The sequence below is a fragment of the Ursus americanus genome, chromosome 9 (genome assembly GCF_024610735.1).
Source record: "Ursus americanus isolate L20-20 chromosome 9, mUrsAme1.1.p, whole genome shotgun sequence".
Lineage (NCBI taxonomy): Eukaryota > Metazoa > Chordata > Mammalia > Carnivora > Ursidae > Ursus > Ursus americanus.
Genome location: NC_142135.1, coordinates 79,213,194 through 79,230,028, shown reverse-complemented (window position 1 = coordinate 79,230,028; position 16,835 = coordinate 79,213,194). Strand labels below are relative to the sequence as shown.

General features: G+C 38.7%; 1 protein-coding gene across 4 annotated transcripts in view; it reads right to left on the bottom strand.

Moving 5' to 3' along the window:
- PRKDC (protein kinase, DNA-activated, catalytic subunit) overlaps positions 1–16,835 on the bottom strand; it is a 224,653-nt gene that overhangs the window by 162,919 nt on the left and 44,899 nt on the right. For all 4 annotated transcript variants that reach the window (XM_045789112.2, XM_045789113.2, XM_045789115.2 and 1 more), the window contains 5 exons: positions 16,301–16,527; positions 8,299–8,393; positions 7,070–7,169; positions 5,801–5,934; positions 847–1,101 (listed from right to left, as the gene is read on the bottom strand). In XM_045789112.2, the coding sequence (XP_045645068.2) occupies positions 847–1,101; positions 5,801–5,934; positions 7,070–7,169; positions 8,299–8,393; positions 16,301–16,527 (811 nt within the window). The remainder of the gene's footprint in view (positions 1–846; positions 1,102–5,800; positions 5,935–7,069; positions 7,170–8,298; positions 8,394–16,300; positions 16,528–16,835) is intronic.

Sequence of the window (16,835 nt, the reverse complement as noted above, 5' to 3'; positions counted from 1 at the left end):
AGATAGCATGAGCAGGAGGAGCAGAGAATGTGAAGCGGACTCAGTGCTGAGCATGGAGCCCAACGTGGGGCTCCACCTCATGACCTTGAGATGAGACCTGAACCAAAACCAAGAGTCAGCTGCTTAACCGACTGCACCATCCAAGTGCCCCCATAAACTTTTTTTTAAGATTTTATTGTTTCAGTAATCTCTATGCCCAATGTGGGGCTCAAACTTACATCCCTAAGATCAAGAACTGCATGCTCCAATGCCTGAGTAACTCAGTCAGTTAAGCTTCTGACTCTTGATTTCATTTGGCTCAGGTCATGAGATCGAGCCCTACATCTGGCTCCACACTGAGCGTGGAGCCTACTTAAGATTCTTTCTCTCCCTCTCTGCCTCTCTGCTCCCTCTCTGCCTCTCTCTCTCACTCTCTCTCTGCCTCTCTACCCCTTCCCACCCCACTTGCACGCTCTCTCTCTAAAAGAAAAAAGAAAAAAAAAAGTTGTATGCTCTATCAACTGAGCCAGCCAAGCACCCAGGAAGAACTCTTTTAATCTGCTATATGCAAATGAAAACCTCAAAAGGTTATTTGATAAAAGGGTCATCAAGAACCTGTAAACAGGGCACGAAAATATAGACTTTGGGCAGGTTTCTGTAGCCTCGGTGCTGTCATGTAACCAGACCTCTGCCTTCACTGTGAGCTTCAAGAATGCAAGGACTAAATTAATGCTCCCTGCTATCACTTTTGTTTCTGTGATTCTGAGACAGTGGTGCCTGTCTAGTTAAACACCCCACTGCTCTTTTGCCCAGAATGACTCCAGGTAGAACTGGACCACAGTAACGTGGGGTGTAGGTTTTACCTACCCAGGACCTCAGATGCCTCAAGGGTTTTCTCTTCAATGAATGTGTTGTAGCACTCTAGAGCCGCCAGAAGCATGTCCATCCACTGCAGGGCAGCTCTCAGGCTGAATGGCCCTTGCAGATGGAAGAGGGTAGGCTGAGCAAGGATGCCTGATGGCCGATCACAATCTCCTCCTCCCCCCTCAAATATGTTTATGAGAAAGGAAGTATTTTTGTTCTTGAGAATATCTTTCAGCCATAAAGAAGGGGATGGGTTGCCTTAAAAAAGAAACAAGATTAAAACACACATTAAATAACTTTCACATAACTAATATTAATCTAATCATGGTACCTAATCAAAAATAGCATCCCCCAATAATAAAAAAGAATTAAAAGTCTGATATGTTAAACATAATCAGACCAGAACAAGACAGGCAATATCACAGTATTTCAAATATCGTTTCCATAAAAGTCCCATATAAAATACATACCAGAGCAGTACAATTTCAGAATAAGGGATAATCTTTTCTCTTTTTTTAAACTATAGCAATCACAACTTATTTCACTGTAATTACTGCCAAGAAGGTATTTCCACCAAAGCCACTCTCTTCAGTTAAACATTATAAAAATGGTTGGATACGATTTGAACAGCTATAAACATCATATCCTTTCCCTTGCCTTTTTTCTTGAAAACTGTTATCCCTTTAATTCAGGAGTAATTTTTTTTAATTTTTTAATTATGTTAGTCACCATATAGTACATCATTAGTTTTCGATGTAGTGTTCCATGATTCATTGTTTGCGTATAACACCCAGTGCTCCATGCAATACGTGCCCTCCTTAATACCCTTCACTGGGCCAACCCATCCTCCCACCCACCCCCCCAAATCCCTCAGTTTGTTTCCGGGAGTCTAGAGTCTCTCATGGTTCGTCTCTCTCTCTGACTCCCCCCCCCTTCATTTTTCCCTTCCTTCTCCTAATCTCCTCCATGCTATTCCTTATGTTCCACAAATAAGTGAAACCGTATAACTGTCTTTCTCTACTTGACCTATTTCACTTAGCATAATCTCTTCCAGTTCCATCCATGTTGATGCAAATGGTGGGTAATCATCCTTTCTGATGGCTGAGTAATATTCCATTGTATGTATGGACCACATCTTCTTAATCCAGTCATCTGTTGAAGGGCATCTCGGCTCCTTCCACGATTTAGCTATTGTGGACAATGCTGCTATGAACATTGGGGTGCATATGGCCCTTCTCTTCACTACATCTGTATCTATGGGGTAAACACCCAGTAGTGCAACTGCTGGGTCACAGGGTAATTTAAAGGATAAACACAAAAAGAGCACAATGACTCTCAAATTCCTATCCTACTTCCCAGGTGTATGGACCTGGCCTCTCTTGTCTCCCGGTTTCCTCATCTGTAAATGAGAATCCTAAAACTATCTACCTCTGGGCTTCCTACGAAGAGTAAATGAATTAAGTAGTTAATATTTGAAAAAATGCTTAGAATAGCATCTATCACTCAGTTAAGCACAGTTTTTATTAAATAAAAGAGCTGAATTATCTGTTTTATCTTCATTTTTTTAAAAGATTTTATTTATTGGGGTGCCCAGGTGGCGCAGTCGTTAAGCGTCTGCCTTCGGCTCAGGGCGTGATCCCGGCGTTATGGGATCGAGCCCCGCATCAGGTTCCTCAGCTATGAGCCTGCTTCTTCCTCTCCCACTCCCCCTGCTTGTGTTCCCTCTCTCACTGGCTGTCTCTCTCTGTCAAATAAATAAGTAAATAAAATCTTAAAAAAAAAAAAGATTTTATTTATTTGACGGGGGGGAGGGCACACACACAAGCAGGGGGAGGAGCAAAGGGAGAGGGAGAAGCAGACTCACCGCTGAACAGGGAGCCTGACGCGGAGCTCAATCCCAGGACCCTGGGATCATGACCAAGCCAAAGGCAGATGCTCAACCAACTGAGCCACCCAGGAGCCTCAAATTATTTGCTTTTTAAAAGACATTTTTCTCCTTTAGATATTAATCATTTTCCAAACTAAAGAAAAAACATTAAACTGTATTTTGTATGCTCTGAAATCAGTGACTCTCTAAAGGTCAAATCATCCTGATTCTAATGAAGTTAGAGAAGACTGCGAAACACTAATGTATTTCTGATGTAGTAAGAAGAAGAAATAGTTTTCCTCTTGTGTTAAAATATATCTATCATCACTGTGTAAGTAAAAGATTTAATATCATGTTCTCAGGGTTGTTTTAGAGAGGACTATTAAACATTCCATTATTTTCACTAAATATTGAAAATGAAAATAAAATGATGAGTAAAAATAATATTTAAGTTCTATATCAAATGCTAGTTAAGAGTCATAGAAGAGAAAGCACAGAAAGGAGAGAGAGAGACAGGTATAGAAAAAGAAGAGGATAAGGGAACATGCGGACCAAAAGACAGCCTGGGAAAGCATAATTTAGATTGCTGGGAACCTTCCCAGATCCCTGCCTCCTTCTCACTCTCCTCCTCTGAACTATGGCTGCTGTCACCCTGGCTTTCTGTCCAACATGAGTCTCAGCAGTCAGAAGCCCCTGACACATGTCATAGGGACATGCCTGTACTTGTCATTGTGGCCCACTGATCTGGGTGTTGCCCAGCACCCCTGACAACAGTGTACTCTTTCAGGACACAGGACTTCTGATCTAAAGGGACACCTAACATTGTCCCATAAAAACCACTAGGAGTGGGGCACCTGGGTGGCTCAGTTGGTTAAGCGTCCAACCCTTGATTTTGGCACAGGTCATGATCTCAGGGTTGTGTGATCAACTGAGCCCCGTGCTGGGCTCTGCACTGGGTATAGAGCCTGCTTGAAATTCTCTCTCCCTCCACCCCTCCCAACCCCTCTTTAAAAAACAAAACAAAACAAAAAGCACTGAGTGCAGCATTGTTTACAACCAAGATATAAAAGGAGCCCAACTGTCCATCGACTAATGAGTAGATAAGGAAGATGTGGTATAAATATTATTCAGCCATAAAAAAGAATGAAATCTTGTCATTTGCAATGACAAGCATGGAGTTAGAGAGCATTATGCTAGGCAAGTAAGACAGTCAGAAAAAGACAAACACCGTATGATTTCACTCGTAGGTGGAATTTAAGAAACAAAACAAATGAACAGGGGCACCTGGGTGGCTGAGTCAGTTAAACATCTGCCTTCAGCTCAGATTATGATCCTGGGGTCCTGGAATTGAGCCCCATGTTGGGCTCCCTGCTCAGTGGGCTCTGCTTCTCCCTCTGTCCCTCCCCTGAGTGTGCTTGATATCATGAGCACCAGGTAATATATAGAATTCCTGAATTATTATATTGTATACTGAAACTAATATGATACTGTATGTTAACTAACTGGAATTAAAATAAAAACTTAAGAAAAAAAACACCGGGGGGAAAACATAGCAGAGAGAAAGGTGGATGCAACATTGGAGGGCACAGAGAAGCATAAGTGAAGGAATGTTCATTCGTTTTATACAAAGTGTACGTTGGCAGCAGGACAAGGTTCACCTGCTACTTGGCATCCTTTGTGTAACAGAAACAATTCTGAAATAATTCTTATTTCATTGAAAATATGTGAGGCCTCTATTGTGGGCAACTGAGAGGAAAAACAGAAATGTCTAGGATCAGTCAAGCTCACATCACTAGAAATTGTGCGGGGCACAGGAGAGTCAAAGATCCAACTGGAAGGGAGGAAAGGTCTGCCAACTAGTAGTTCCACCCATACAACATCTGGGCCAAAGTTTCATTTAAAAATAAGGAAAACATGCCCCACCCCTCCACTCCATTCAGTCTTTATGGACTTTACAGGAGTGTTGTGAGAATGACAACGTATAAGACTAACTTTGCTAACTAAAAGCAATAAGCAAATATAAAATATTAGTGGTGTTTCTTAAACAATTCTCTACATTATCTCTACATCCAAATATACATTACCACTATATATATAAAATTATAGTAGACAAATAAATACAAATATTTATATACCAAAGAATATATGTAGTACTAATACAACTGCAATATATGCTATATAAATCTATAGTGTATAACATCATAATACATTTCATTGTATAACAAAATATAGAATCTTCTAAGTTTTAGAATTATATCAAGTAATCGTCCCCTCCTCTTCCATGAGGAAAAAGCCCCAAAGTGGTACTCCACCCTATTTTCTAAAAAGAACTGGCTCTTCCTCATGATTTGTAGTGTACCATGACCTTTCTTATCCAGACACCATAGCGTATCTTGGTTCTGGACTCTTGCACAGTGCATTCCATAGGGGGAAGCCAGGGCCTGGGTCTGTTCTGAGGCATTTTCCCCACACCTACACTTCCAAACCTCGGTCTGGACTTAGTGGAGAAAACAGAACAATACATTTATTCCTACTAAAAAATTTAGTAATTATTTCAAGTCTGTAAGTATAATTTAATGAATTAGTGCAATAATTATTAAAATACATAGGTTCATTGCTTTCCTTTAATATCACAAGATCATTTAGATTGAGCAGTTTAGCAATTTATTAATCACATGGTGAAATAAAACAACTGCATTATTTCACTAACTATTAACTGAATATCACATTAACAAATGCACAGTTATCCAAGCCTTCATTTCCGTTAAACAAAATAAAAAAGCAAAAATGTAGAACAAAAAAGACAGTGGGAAATTCTAAATTTACTTCCTCTACATCACTTGACATCAAAATAGAATTTTTTCTTTCCTTCTATGAATCTTTGAGAAATGTACACCCCGTAGTTTATTTATCCTTTGTCATACAAATGATCTGTAATGATTACTGAACATACTTATCTTTTTATTAGGAATATATTACTTGTTACATTCATCTAAATAATGGAAAGGTTACATTTTAAATAAATATGCATCTCTTTTACTACTAGTAAGAGCAAAACCCATAATTTATAGGACATAAAGATCACAATACCTGGCAATAAAGGAACAAATTTATAAAAGAGTTCTATGGATTTGTGTCGACATTCTGTTTGGGGCCTCCCACAATGGGCTACCAGCCACTGGACCACATCCATTAAACACAATGACGCTGCAGGTGGAAATCCTCTAAATGGAGATAACACACTATATTTAATACATGTCCAAACATTTAGCATTTAGTTGATCCGAGAGTCTAGAAATCATTAACTCAATTTTGCCTAATACATGTAGAAACTTCATCAAAAGGCATTCAATTTATTTTTAATATATTATCACTAGTATACCATCGAAATGTCACAGGTTAAATAGGTCCTAAATGCTGTTTACCTTCATTTTTTTTTTAATTGAGGGAAAATTAAAAAGCATTTCTTAAAACAACAGCACCAATGTTTTCATGTTTCCTTTTCAATGTACCTTAAAACAAAGGGGGATTTGAAACCTAAAGTAGTGTTTCTCAAATTGTGGTCCCTCACCCAGCTGCATCAATATTATCTGTAAACCTGGCAGAAAATGTAAATTCTTGGCCCCACTCCAGACCTACTGAAAGATTCTGGGGGCAAGACCCAGCAACCTGTGTTTTAACAAGACCTCCAGGTAATTCCGATAGATGTTTCAGTTTGACAATCAATGATCTAGAGAGGTCAAAAGTTAACAACAGGATCTGAAGGAAGCAATTTTAAAACAACAGAGAAAATATTAATATCCAATCTACATGTGCCAATGCTTCTGCAGAGTGGTAGCAGCCAGCAGACCCCCCCCCCAACACCCTGCACAGATCTGGAGGGACTGATGCATAGCATACCCCATCCTTTTGGAGAATGAGACCTTACTAGGATGGAATTAACAGCGAAGACTGGATACCACTGGTTAGTAAGCCAGCCTTGGCTTTGGGTAGCTTCATTTCATAATTCTATAATTCCATCATGGTTAAAATGCTACTATGTCAATACTTCAGTTTTTGTATTTCAAATTTACTCCATAATAGTTCATACATTTTCTGGTCAAATAATTCCACACCAAATATGTATTCAAAATTAGTGAAGATAAAATGAATGTCTGTTACAAATTTGTACCTTAAACCAAACATTTTCAAACATAAAGCTTTTTAGTGTCCAAGAAATGGACTCCTATTTCCACTCATTCCTTGTTTAGGAAATTAATTCTTTATGCTTCCACACATTCCTTCCAAATTCTTTTTTACTAACTGAGAATTAGTTTCATGTTGGAAAAAAAAAATTAAAAAGGAAGCAATATCACCTACCGTGGCCTACGTCGCTTTTTTACTTTGTTTAAAGATACGTGCTTCTTTTCAATGATACGCCTTAGGTGATCAATGGCATCACAACATTGTTGAATTGTACCTGTTCTCAAGCATAAAAATATATTTCCAAAGGAGATATATAGCTGATTATTGTTAATAAAACAGCACTATAAGTTTACTGACCTAGTTTTTTAACTAAAAGGGTAATTTTACAATAGAGTTAATATTGTTTCATCCCCCAGAAAACAAATTTTAAATAAAGGATTTACATTGTCCCAAAATAAAAACAAAACCCACATTCAAGATTGCAGGATAGTATAGTGCACATGCACAAACACACTTACAGCAATAATGCACCTAATGAGAAACTGCTTCACCAGCCCGCAGCCAGTCAAAGCACAGCCTCACATAATGCATCTGAGGTGGAAGAGACTCTATGGGTATTCCAAAACTCACATACCTGTCCAGATCCTATTTACCTCAATTTAAATCTATTATTTAAGGGGTATAAATTCCTTGACCTCCCCTTCTTCTTATGTAGGTTAAGCCATATGCTAGCTTAATAATATAGCCACTATAGGAGAACCATTAGTAAAAACATCCACAGACATCTCGGGTTATTTAGGAAAGGAGCCTTACAGAACTTAATTTGAGTTCTGTAACCAAGAAAAGTTTTCTTTCTATGCTTTGAAAATATGGCAGTAATTTTTAAGAGTTAAGTTTCACTTGTTGAGAAAATTCACCTATATAAGCTGTCAAGATAAACAAAGCAATTATAAGCTCTTTGATGACAAGAGCTAACTTTTAAGCATTTTTACCCATAGTAGGCTATCAACATGAAGGATAATAGAGCTCAACCTGTGTCTTGAAAAAACAAACAAAATAAAATCTGGGTAAATGAAAGAGCAGTTCTGCCGCACAGCTATGTGACCTAGACCAGTCGCTTACGTTCTCTGGGTAAGACGTCTAGGAAGATTTCAGCCCAGAAATTCCAGGATGTTCACAATACCTGCTGGACAGAACTTAATTGTAAAGACTGCGATTTATTACTCTCTTAGCTACTTTAAGTCTATCCTTCACACTTATTACCCTAAATGGGAGACGGGAGAAAAGAAAACACCACCTTATGAGAGAAATACTTGAGGCTTAACCCCTGAGTGGAAAAGCTCTTATAGATTTGTCAGGCAAACAGAACTGGTGTGCAAACGAAAACCTCAGAAAAGACCCACCTAAGGATTTCTCATCTGCGTGTGCTAACGCCAGACTTTCCAGGTATGTAACCAACGCTTCAAACACAAACTCTTCTACCAGAGATTCTTCTTCCCTGTAAAATAAAGAATACTGAAACTCACCTAGGAAAACAGTAAAGCAGGAGTGACAAGGGAAAAAAGTAATGTTATCCAAGAATACATAAATTAAATTTATTTTTTTTAAAAATGACTCAAATGTTTTGAAACATAAAGCAACCTAAAATACTTCCCAAAGAAGAAAACTTCCTCAAGAGCAGACCAAAAACTACATAAACCAAAAGAGGCAACACTGGCTTTTTCTCCACACACAAGTACCATTCCATCTGTAGAACTGCTCATAGCACATAACCTCAGAACCACTGTTCTGACCACACTTCCACATACCTCATTAAAATTAACAGAAAAAAAGTCTCATATCATATCCGCATTCTTTAAAAATAAAAGAATTTCAAGAGCTCTCACCCTATCCAAAAGTAAGTCAACACCAATAATAAACGCTAAGCCTTTTACAAGCACATCAGGCACATGAAAGTAATTAATTCAATCAACAATGTCTGTGGACCATCTTCTTTTATAGAGTAAGCTCATGGGTGGGTAAAGGGCAGAGGGCAGATCTCTCCCTCGAAAATCTGCTCCTTACTAACACAGCCCGGTAAATGAGTAAGTAGAAGAAAAGTACAAGTTGGAATTTCTACTTGTGATGAAGTCCTGGGTCACTGCACGGCCCACTGGGAAGGAGCATGTTCCTGGAACAAACAGAACTGGAGTGAGGTGCTGGAGGATGGAGAGCATTTAGAACATTACAAACTGGTGTTTGGTTTGGCAGAAATACTGCCCTAGTTTCTTTTTTTTCTTTTTTTTAAGGTTGAATCCTAGGAGGGGCAAGGCCTGTCAGAGTTCCACAAGCTCCATATTCCCCTAGTGTCACACACCCCAGTCTGACACTGAAAATAAAGGACATTACCGATAAATGTGTGGTATGGGCAAAGACAGGGAGGCAAGATGAAGAACTCTAGAGAGAGCAAGCAAACGGCAAAGCTAGAAGAAAAGGTTCACTTGGAAGAGCAGTTTGTGATGAGACTGGAAAAGTTGGAGAAAGGGGTCTTAAAAGGCCCAGGCTGAGTATAACAGTATTTAGCTTAGGTATCAACACCAACTAAAGTAGGTAAGTAGAGAAATGACATGACAAAATGATGCCCTAGAATGGTGTTTCCAAAGAATGATGTACAAAACAGTTCATTAGCATGCAGAAAGGAAACAACAGAACTTGTATTTATATTATTCAACACGCGAGATCTCAAAAAATTTATCACTCAATGCACCTTTTCTCAAAAAGCCAATTCAAATGTGATCCAACAAATCAGTATCCAAAAAGGAAGACAAGAGAGGAAAAGGAAACAAAAGATGAAACACAGGGAAGTAAAGGGGACATCCAAGGGGAGAGGCAAGGAGATCCAGACATGATAGGTGAGCAGGGACCCAAGGAAGAGACTTGTAACAGCTATCTCCACCGAAACACCACAGTATGGATTTTTCAACCTATACATAAGATGGCCCAAATTCCTCTCTTAATCTGGCCTCCCACGATCGGTAAAGTTCTTCTCCTGTCCATGTTCAAACTGGATCAGCTGACAGTGCTCATTTATAAGAGAATTTTGCTTTGACATGCTCCTGCCACATGGGGTGAACCAATGGAAACTGAGATACAGAATTTAAAGGGCAGTCCAGGGGCGCCTGGGTGGCACAGCAGTTAAGCAAGCATCTGCCTTCGGCTCAGGGCGTGATCCCGGCGTTATGGGATCGAGCCCCACGTCAGGCTCCTCCGCTGTGAGCCTGCTTCTTCCTCTCCCACTCCCCCTGCTTGTGTTCCCTCTCTCGCTGGCTGTCTCTATCTCTGTCTAATAAATAAATTTTAAAAAATCTTTAAAAAAATAAATAAATAAATAAAGGGCAGTCCATACTCTCAGACGGTATTTCTCCCAGATGTCAGTTGTGGTCTACTTCACACCACTCTGGAGAGTTCTGCTTCCCAAAACTAACATGAACCTTGTCACTAATTCCTTGGAATAGGCTCCTGTAATCTTTCATGGAAGCTGAAACCAGCCTCCACTGAACAGAATATCCCAGGATACTTTACCTAACAGTGAAAACACTGACCTTTACAGTTTTCCAAAATGCAAAAGTATATCATTTAGGGTACATACAAACAAAATGAAACAAAAAAGACAAACAAGGGAATAAGTAACATAAAGGAAGAATGATTAGTTCAGAGCAGAGGAAGGTCTATTAATACTCTATTTCTTAACCTAGGTGGTGAGTATACAAAAACTTGTTTTATTACTATTCAGTACACTCTACAGTTTTTTTTAACCTGAGGCACACTTGACATATAACATTATATTACTTCCAGGAGTACAAGATAATGACTCTGTATTTGTATACATTACAATATGATCAACACAATAAGTCTCGTTAACATCGATCACCATACAGTTACAAAATTTTTTCATTATAATATGAACTTTTAAAATCAACTGTCCTAGCAAATTTTAAATATGCAATACAGTATTATTAACTATGGTCACCATACTCTACATTATGGGCACACCTCAGAGATATTACGAGTTTGGTCCAGGTAACCAAAATAAAGCAATTATCTCAACAAAGGGAGTAGAATGAATTTTTTGGTTTCCCAGGGCATATAAAAGCTGTGTTTACACTGTACTGTATATTAAGTGCACAACAGTATTATGTCTAAAAAAATGTATATTCCTTAATTAAAAATACTTTATTGCTAAAAAATGCTAACCATCTTCTGAGCTTTCAGCAAGTCATAATCATTTTGCTGATGGAGGGTCTTGCCTCGATGTTGATGGCTGGTGTTGACCGATTAGGATCGTGGCTGCTCAAGGTTGGGTGGCCTGTGACAATTTCTTCAGATAAGACAACAGAGAAGTTTGCTGCATATATCAACTCTTCCTTTCAGACCCAATTTCTCTACAGCATGTGATGCTACTTGGTAGCATTTCACCCACAGCAGAATCTGTTTCAAAACTGAAATCCTCTCAAACCCCACCACTGCTTTACCAACTAAGTTTATACAGTATACTAAATCCTCTACTGTCATTTCAACAATCTTCACAGCATCTTCACCAGGAGTAGAGTCCATCTCAAAGAACCACTTTCTTTGCTCATCCCGAAGAAGCAAGTCCTCATTCATTAAAGTTTTGTCATGAGATTGCAGCAATTCAGTCATACCTGCAGGCTTCACTTCTGATTCTGGCTCTCTTGCTCTTTTTACCCCATCTGCAGTTACTCCCTCCACTGAAGTCTTAAACCCCTCAAAGTCATCCATGAGGGTTAGAATCAACTTCTTCCAAACCCCTGTGAATGCTGATGTCTTGACCTCTTCCCATGAATCATGAACGTTCTTAATGGTGTTTAGAATGGTGAATCCTTTCCAGATTTTCAATTTACTTTGCCCGGATTCATCAGCGGAATCACTCTCAATGGCATCTATAGCCTTATGAAATATATATCTTGACTTGAAAGTCAAAATTACTCTTTGATCCATTAACTGCAGAATAGGTACTGTGTTAGCAGGCATGAAAACAAATAATCTCATGGTATCTCTCCATCAGAGCTTTTGGGTGACCAGGTGCATTGTCACTGAGCAGTAATATCTTGAAAGGAATCTTTGTTTCTGAGCAGTTCTCCACAGTGGGCTTAAAATATTCAGTAAACCAGGTTGTAAACAGATGTGCTATCATCCAGGCTTTGTTGTTCCATTTAGAGAGCACAGGCAGAGTAAATTTAGCATAATTCTGAAGGGCCCTAGGATTTTCAGAATAGTAAATCAGTGCTGGCTCTTAGTCACCAGCTACATTAGCCTCTAACAGGAGAGTCCGCCTGTCCTTTGAAGCTTTGAAGCAAGGCACTGACTTCTCCTCTCTAGCTATGAAAGTACTAGATGGATTTTTCTTCTAGTAGAAGGCTGTTTCACCTACTGAAAATCTGTTGCTTAGTGTAGGCACCTTCATTAATTATCTGAGCTGGATCTTCCAGATACTTGCTGCAGCTTCTACATCAGACTTGCTGCTTCACCTTGCACTTGAATGTTAGGAAGACGGTTTCCTTCCTGAAACCTCATGGATCCTCTGCTTCAGACTTTTCTTCTGCAGCTTCCTTACCTCTCTCACTGCACAGAACTGAAGAGAGTTAGGGCCTTGATCTGAATTAGGCTTTGGCTTAAGGGAATTTTATGGCTATTCTGATCTTCTATCCAGACCATTACAACTTTCTTCGTATCAGCAGTAAGTCTGTTTCACTTCCTTTTCATCCATGTATTCAATGGAGTGTCAGCTTTAATTTTCTTCAAGAACTTCCCCTTGGCATTCACTACTTGTTTAACTGGTGTAAGAGGCCTAGCTTTTGGCCTGTTTTGGCTTTTGAGATGCCTTCTGCACTAAGCTTAATCATTTCTAGCTTCTGATTTAAATTAAGAGATGTGCAACACTTCCTTTCACTTTAACACTTAGAGGCCATTGTAGGGTTATTAATTGGCCTAATTTCAACATTGTTGTGTCTCAGGGAATGGGGGGCCCGAGGAGAGGGAGAGAGATAGGGGAAGAGCCAGCTGGTGAAGCAGTCAAAACACACACAACATTTATCAATTAAGCTCACTGTCTTATATGGGAGCAATTCATTGGCACCCCAAAACAATTACAATAGTTATATCAAAGACCAACATCAGAGATCACTATGCCAAATACAGGAATAATGAAAAAGTTTAAAATAATGTAAGAATTACCAAAACATGACTTACGAGATACAAAGTGAGTAAACGTTGGAAAAGTAGTGCCAACAGACCTACTCAAGGTCAATTTGTAAAAAACGCATTATCAGTGAAAATCAATAAAATGAAGCACAATAAGGGGTGTCTGGATGGCTCAGTCGGTTAAGCGTCTGCCTTCCGCTCAGGTTATGATCTTGGAGTCCCGGGATCGAGTCCCGCCATCAGGCTCCTTGCTCAGATGAGAGTGTGCTTCTCCCTCTGCCCCCCACCCTGCTCTCTCTCTCTCTCTCAAATAAACACAATCTTTTTTAAAAAATGAAGTACAATAAAATGAGGCATGTCTATATACCCTTATGACTTATTTATTTCATAACTGGAAGTTTGTACCTTTGACCCATCACCCATTTTGCCTAGCCCTCTTCCCAGCCTGTGGCAACCACCAATCTGTTCTCTGTACCCATGAGTTTGTCTTTTTTTTTTTTAAGATTTCACAAATAATAAAACCATAGGTATTTGTCTTTCTCTGACTTATATTACTTAACATAATGCCCTCAAGGTCCATCCATGTTTTCACAGATGGTATGATTTCTTTTTTTTTAGGGCTGAATAATACTCCATTGTATACATATACATTTTCTTTATCCATTCATCCACTGATGGACACTCTCCATATTTTGGCTATTTTAAATAATGCTGCAATAATCATGGGGGTACATACATCTTTTTGAATGTTTCGTTTCCTTTGGATAAATACCCAAAAGGGGAATTGCTAGATCATATGGTACCTGTACTTCTAATTATTGAGGAACTTCCATACTATTTTCCATAGTGGCTGTGTCAGTTTACATTCCTATCATCAGAGCACAAGGGTTCCCCTTTTTCTACATCCTTGCCAACATTTGTTATTTGTTGTCTTTTTCATAATAGCCATTCCAATCTCATTGTGGTTTGATTTGCATTTCCCTGATGACTAGTGATACTGATCACCTTTTGTCGCCTTTTCATTTTATTGACGGTTTCCTGTGCCATGCAGGATCTTTTAGTTGATACAGTCCCACATATTTATTTTTGCTTTTTTTGCCTTTGCTTTTGGAGTTAAAACCAAAACGTTGTCAAAACTGATGTCAGGGGCGCCTGGGTGGCGCAGTCGTTAAGTGTCTGCCTTCGGCTCAGGGCGTGATCCCGGCGTTATGGGATCGAGCCCCACATCAGGCTCCTCCACTGGGAGCCTGCTTCTCCCTCTCCCACTCCCCCTGCTTGTGTTCCCTCTCTCGCTGGCTGTCTCCCTCTCTGTCGAATAAATAAATAAAATCTTTAAAAAAAAAAAAAAAAAAACTGATGTCAAACAGCTTACCACATATGTTTTCTTCCAGGAATTTTATGGTTTCAGGTCTTACATTCAAGTCCTTAATCCATTTTGAGTTAATTTTTGTGTCTGGTGTAAGATACTAGTCTAGTTTCATTCTTTTGCATGTGGCTGTCTGGTTTTCCCAACACCAACATGTAGTAAAGAGATTGTCCTTTTCCCACTGTTTATTCTTGGCTCCTGAGTCAAAAATTAATTGACCGTGTTTGCATGGGTTTATTTCTAGGCTCTCTATTTTGTTTCATTGACCTGTTTTATGCCAATACCACACTGTTCTGATTACTATAGCTTTTGTAGTATAGTTTGAAATTGGGGAGCATGATGCCTCCAACTTTGTTCTTTGTTCTCAAGATTGCTTTGGCTCTTCAATGTATTTTGTATTTCTACACAAATTTTAGGGTTGTTTGGTTTCTGCGAAAAATGCCATTAGAATTTTGATAGGGATTGCACTGAATGTGTTGATTGCTTTGGGGAGTATAGACATTTTAACAATATAAATCCTTCCAATCCATGAGCATGATATATCTTCCACTGATTTGTGTCTTCTTCAGTTGCTTTCACCAATGTCTCATGGTTTTTAATGTAAAGGTCTTCCACCTCCTTGGTTTATTCCTAGGTATTTTATTCTTTTTGATGCAATTATAAATGGGATTTTTTTCTTAATTTCACTTCCTGATAATTGGTTATTAAAGTACAGAAATGCAATAGATTTGTGTATATTGAGTTTGTGTCCTACAACTTTACTGAATTCATTTATTAGTTCTAATAGTTTTTTGGTGAAGTCTTTAGGGTTTTCTATATATAATACCATGTCATCTGAAAATGGTGACAGATTCACATATACGCTTTAAACATTCTTCTGTACATATAAGTTTCACAATTTAAAAAGCTAAAAAAAATAACACTGTGGCTTCAAACTCTTGTCAGTTTTCATATAAACATGCACATGTACATACACATACACAGTTTCCTATCCATCCATCCATCTATCTATCATCTCTCTCTTTCTATCATCTATGTTATCTTTACAATTATTCCTCTCATCTTTATCATAACTGTCATTTCCTGAGAGAAACTATCTGGACCAAACGTCAGGTTCCTCATTATAAGATTACTTGTAACCATCCACTACTACTTCAAGGAACTGATTTCAGCAACAAGTTTTACAATTATCTGTGTGATTAATTATTACCAATCTCTTTTTTTTAATGCAACCCTCATGAATGGCTATATCTTTTTATCACCAGCATTTGGCACAGTGCCTGGTATATAATATTCTTAATAACAATAAATGAATGAACAAACACTACTCTTTAGAGCACAGAAGAGGAGTATCTAACCCAGCTTGAGCAGGTTAAAGAAGTCTTCCTGTAGCATTTATACTTAGATGAAGCTTAAAGGGTAAATAAATCAGCCATGGCATTTCGGACCAAAGGGATAGGGTAGAGATAAAAAATAGGATGTTATAAAAGGAGATAACGACATTTTATTTTCTTTAACTGTGGAGTTGGAAGTTTGGAAAGGAGCACAGTGAGACTGGCCAGGTGCTCCAAAGATTATGTCTTCCGTTCCATTTACAACAGTGCTTGGTATTATGTTTGTATGTATTTCTCAGTAGTTTCTGAGCTTCCTGAATGTGAACTGCATTTTAACTCATTTTTTAATCCTCAGAAAATAGCACAGCACCTGACACATAATAGTTAACTAAATGCCTGATATATGAACACATGGGGTACATAAATAGCAGTCACTTTTCACAATCACTACTAAAAATTTCAAGAACTTATTTTATATTCTTCCCGGTCATGTGGCTTACTTACCTGAATTCTCTATAGATATTATTAAAGGCAAGTGATGCTCCTAGCCTCTTGAAAGCACTGGGGTGAAGTGCAAAGCTGTACAGTCGCTTGAAAAGCGATTTGGTGTTTACTGGACTTTTTTCCTGCTGCTGTGGTGTTGTCTGCTTAATGGACCATTTGAGGAATTCACGAATACACCGACCACAAAAATCTCTTAAAGTACTGTCAACAGAGTCTACAATTCCATCCTAAAACAAAACATAAGATGATAATTTGAACACCCTGGTCTTCTCTGACTATAACTACAGCATATTGTGAAAATTAATTGAGAGCACTATTCAAGAGAAAAAATACACTAGGTAAAACCGCTCAGATTGTTTAGAATCTGAACTCTAATCAATGTCCTTCTGACATAAGGAAAACACTTTCTTTTAAAAAAACTAAGAAGTGGGGCGCCTGGGTGGCTCATTGGTTGAGTGGCTGCCTTCGGCTCAAGTCATGATCCCAGGGCCCTGGGATCGAGCCTCACATCAGGCTCCTTGCTCAGCAGGGAGCC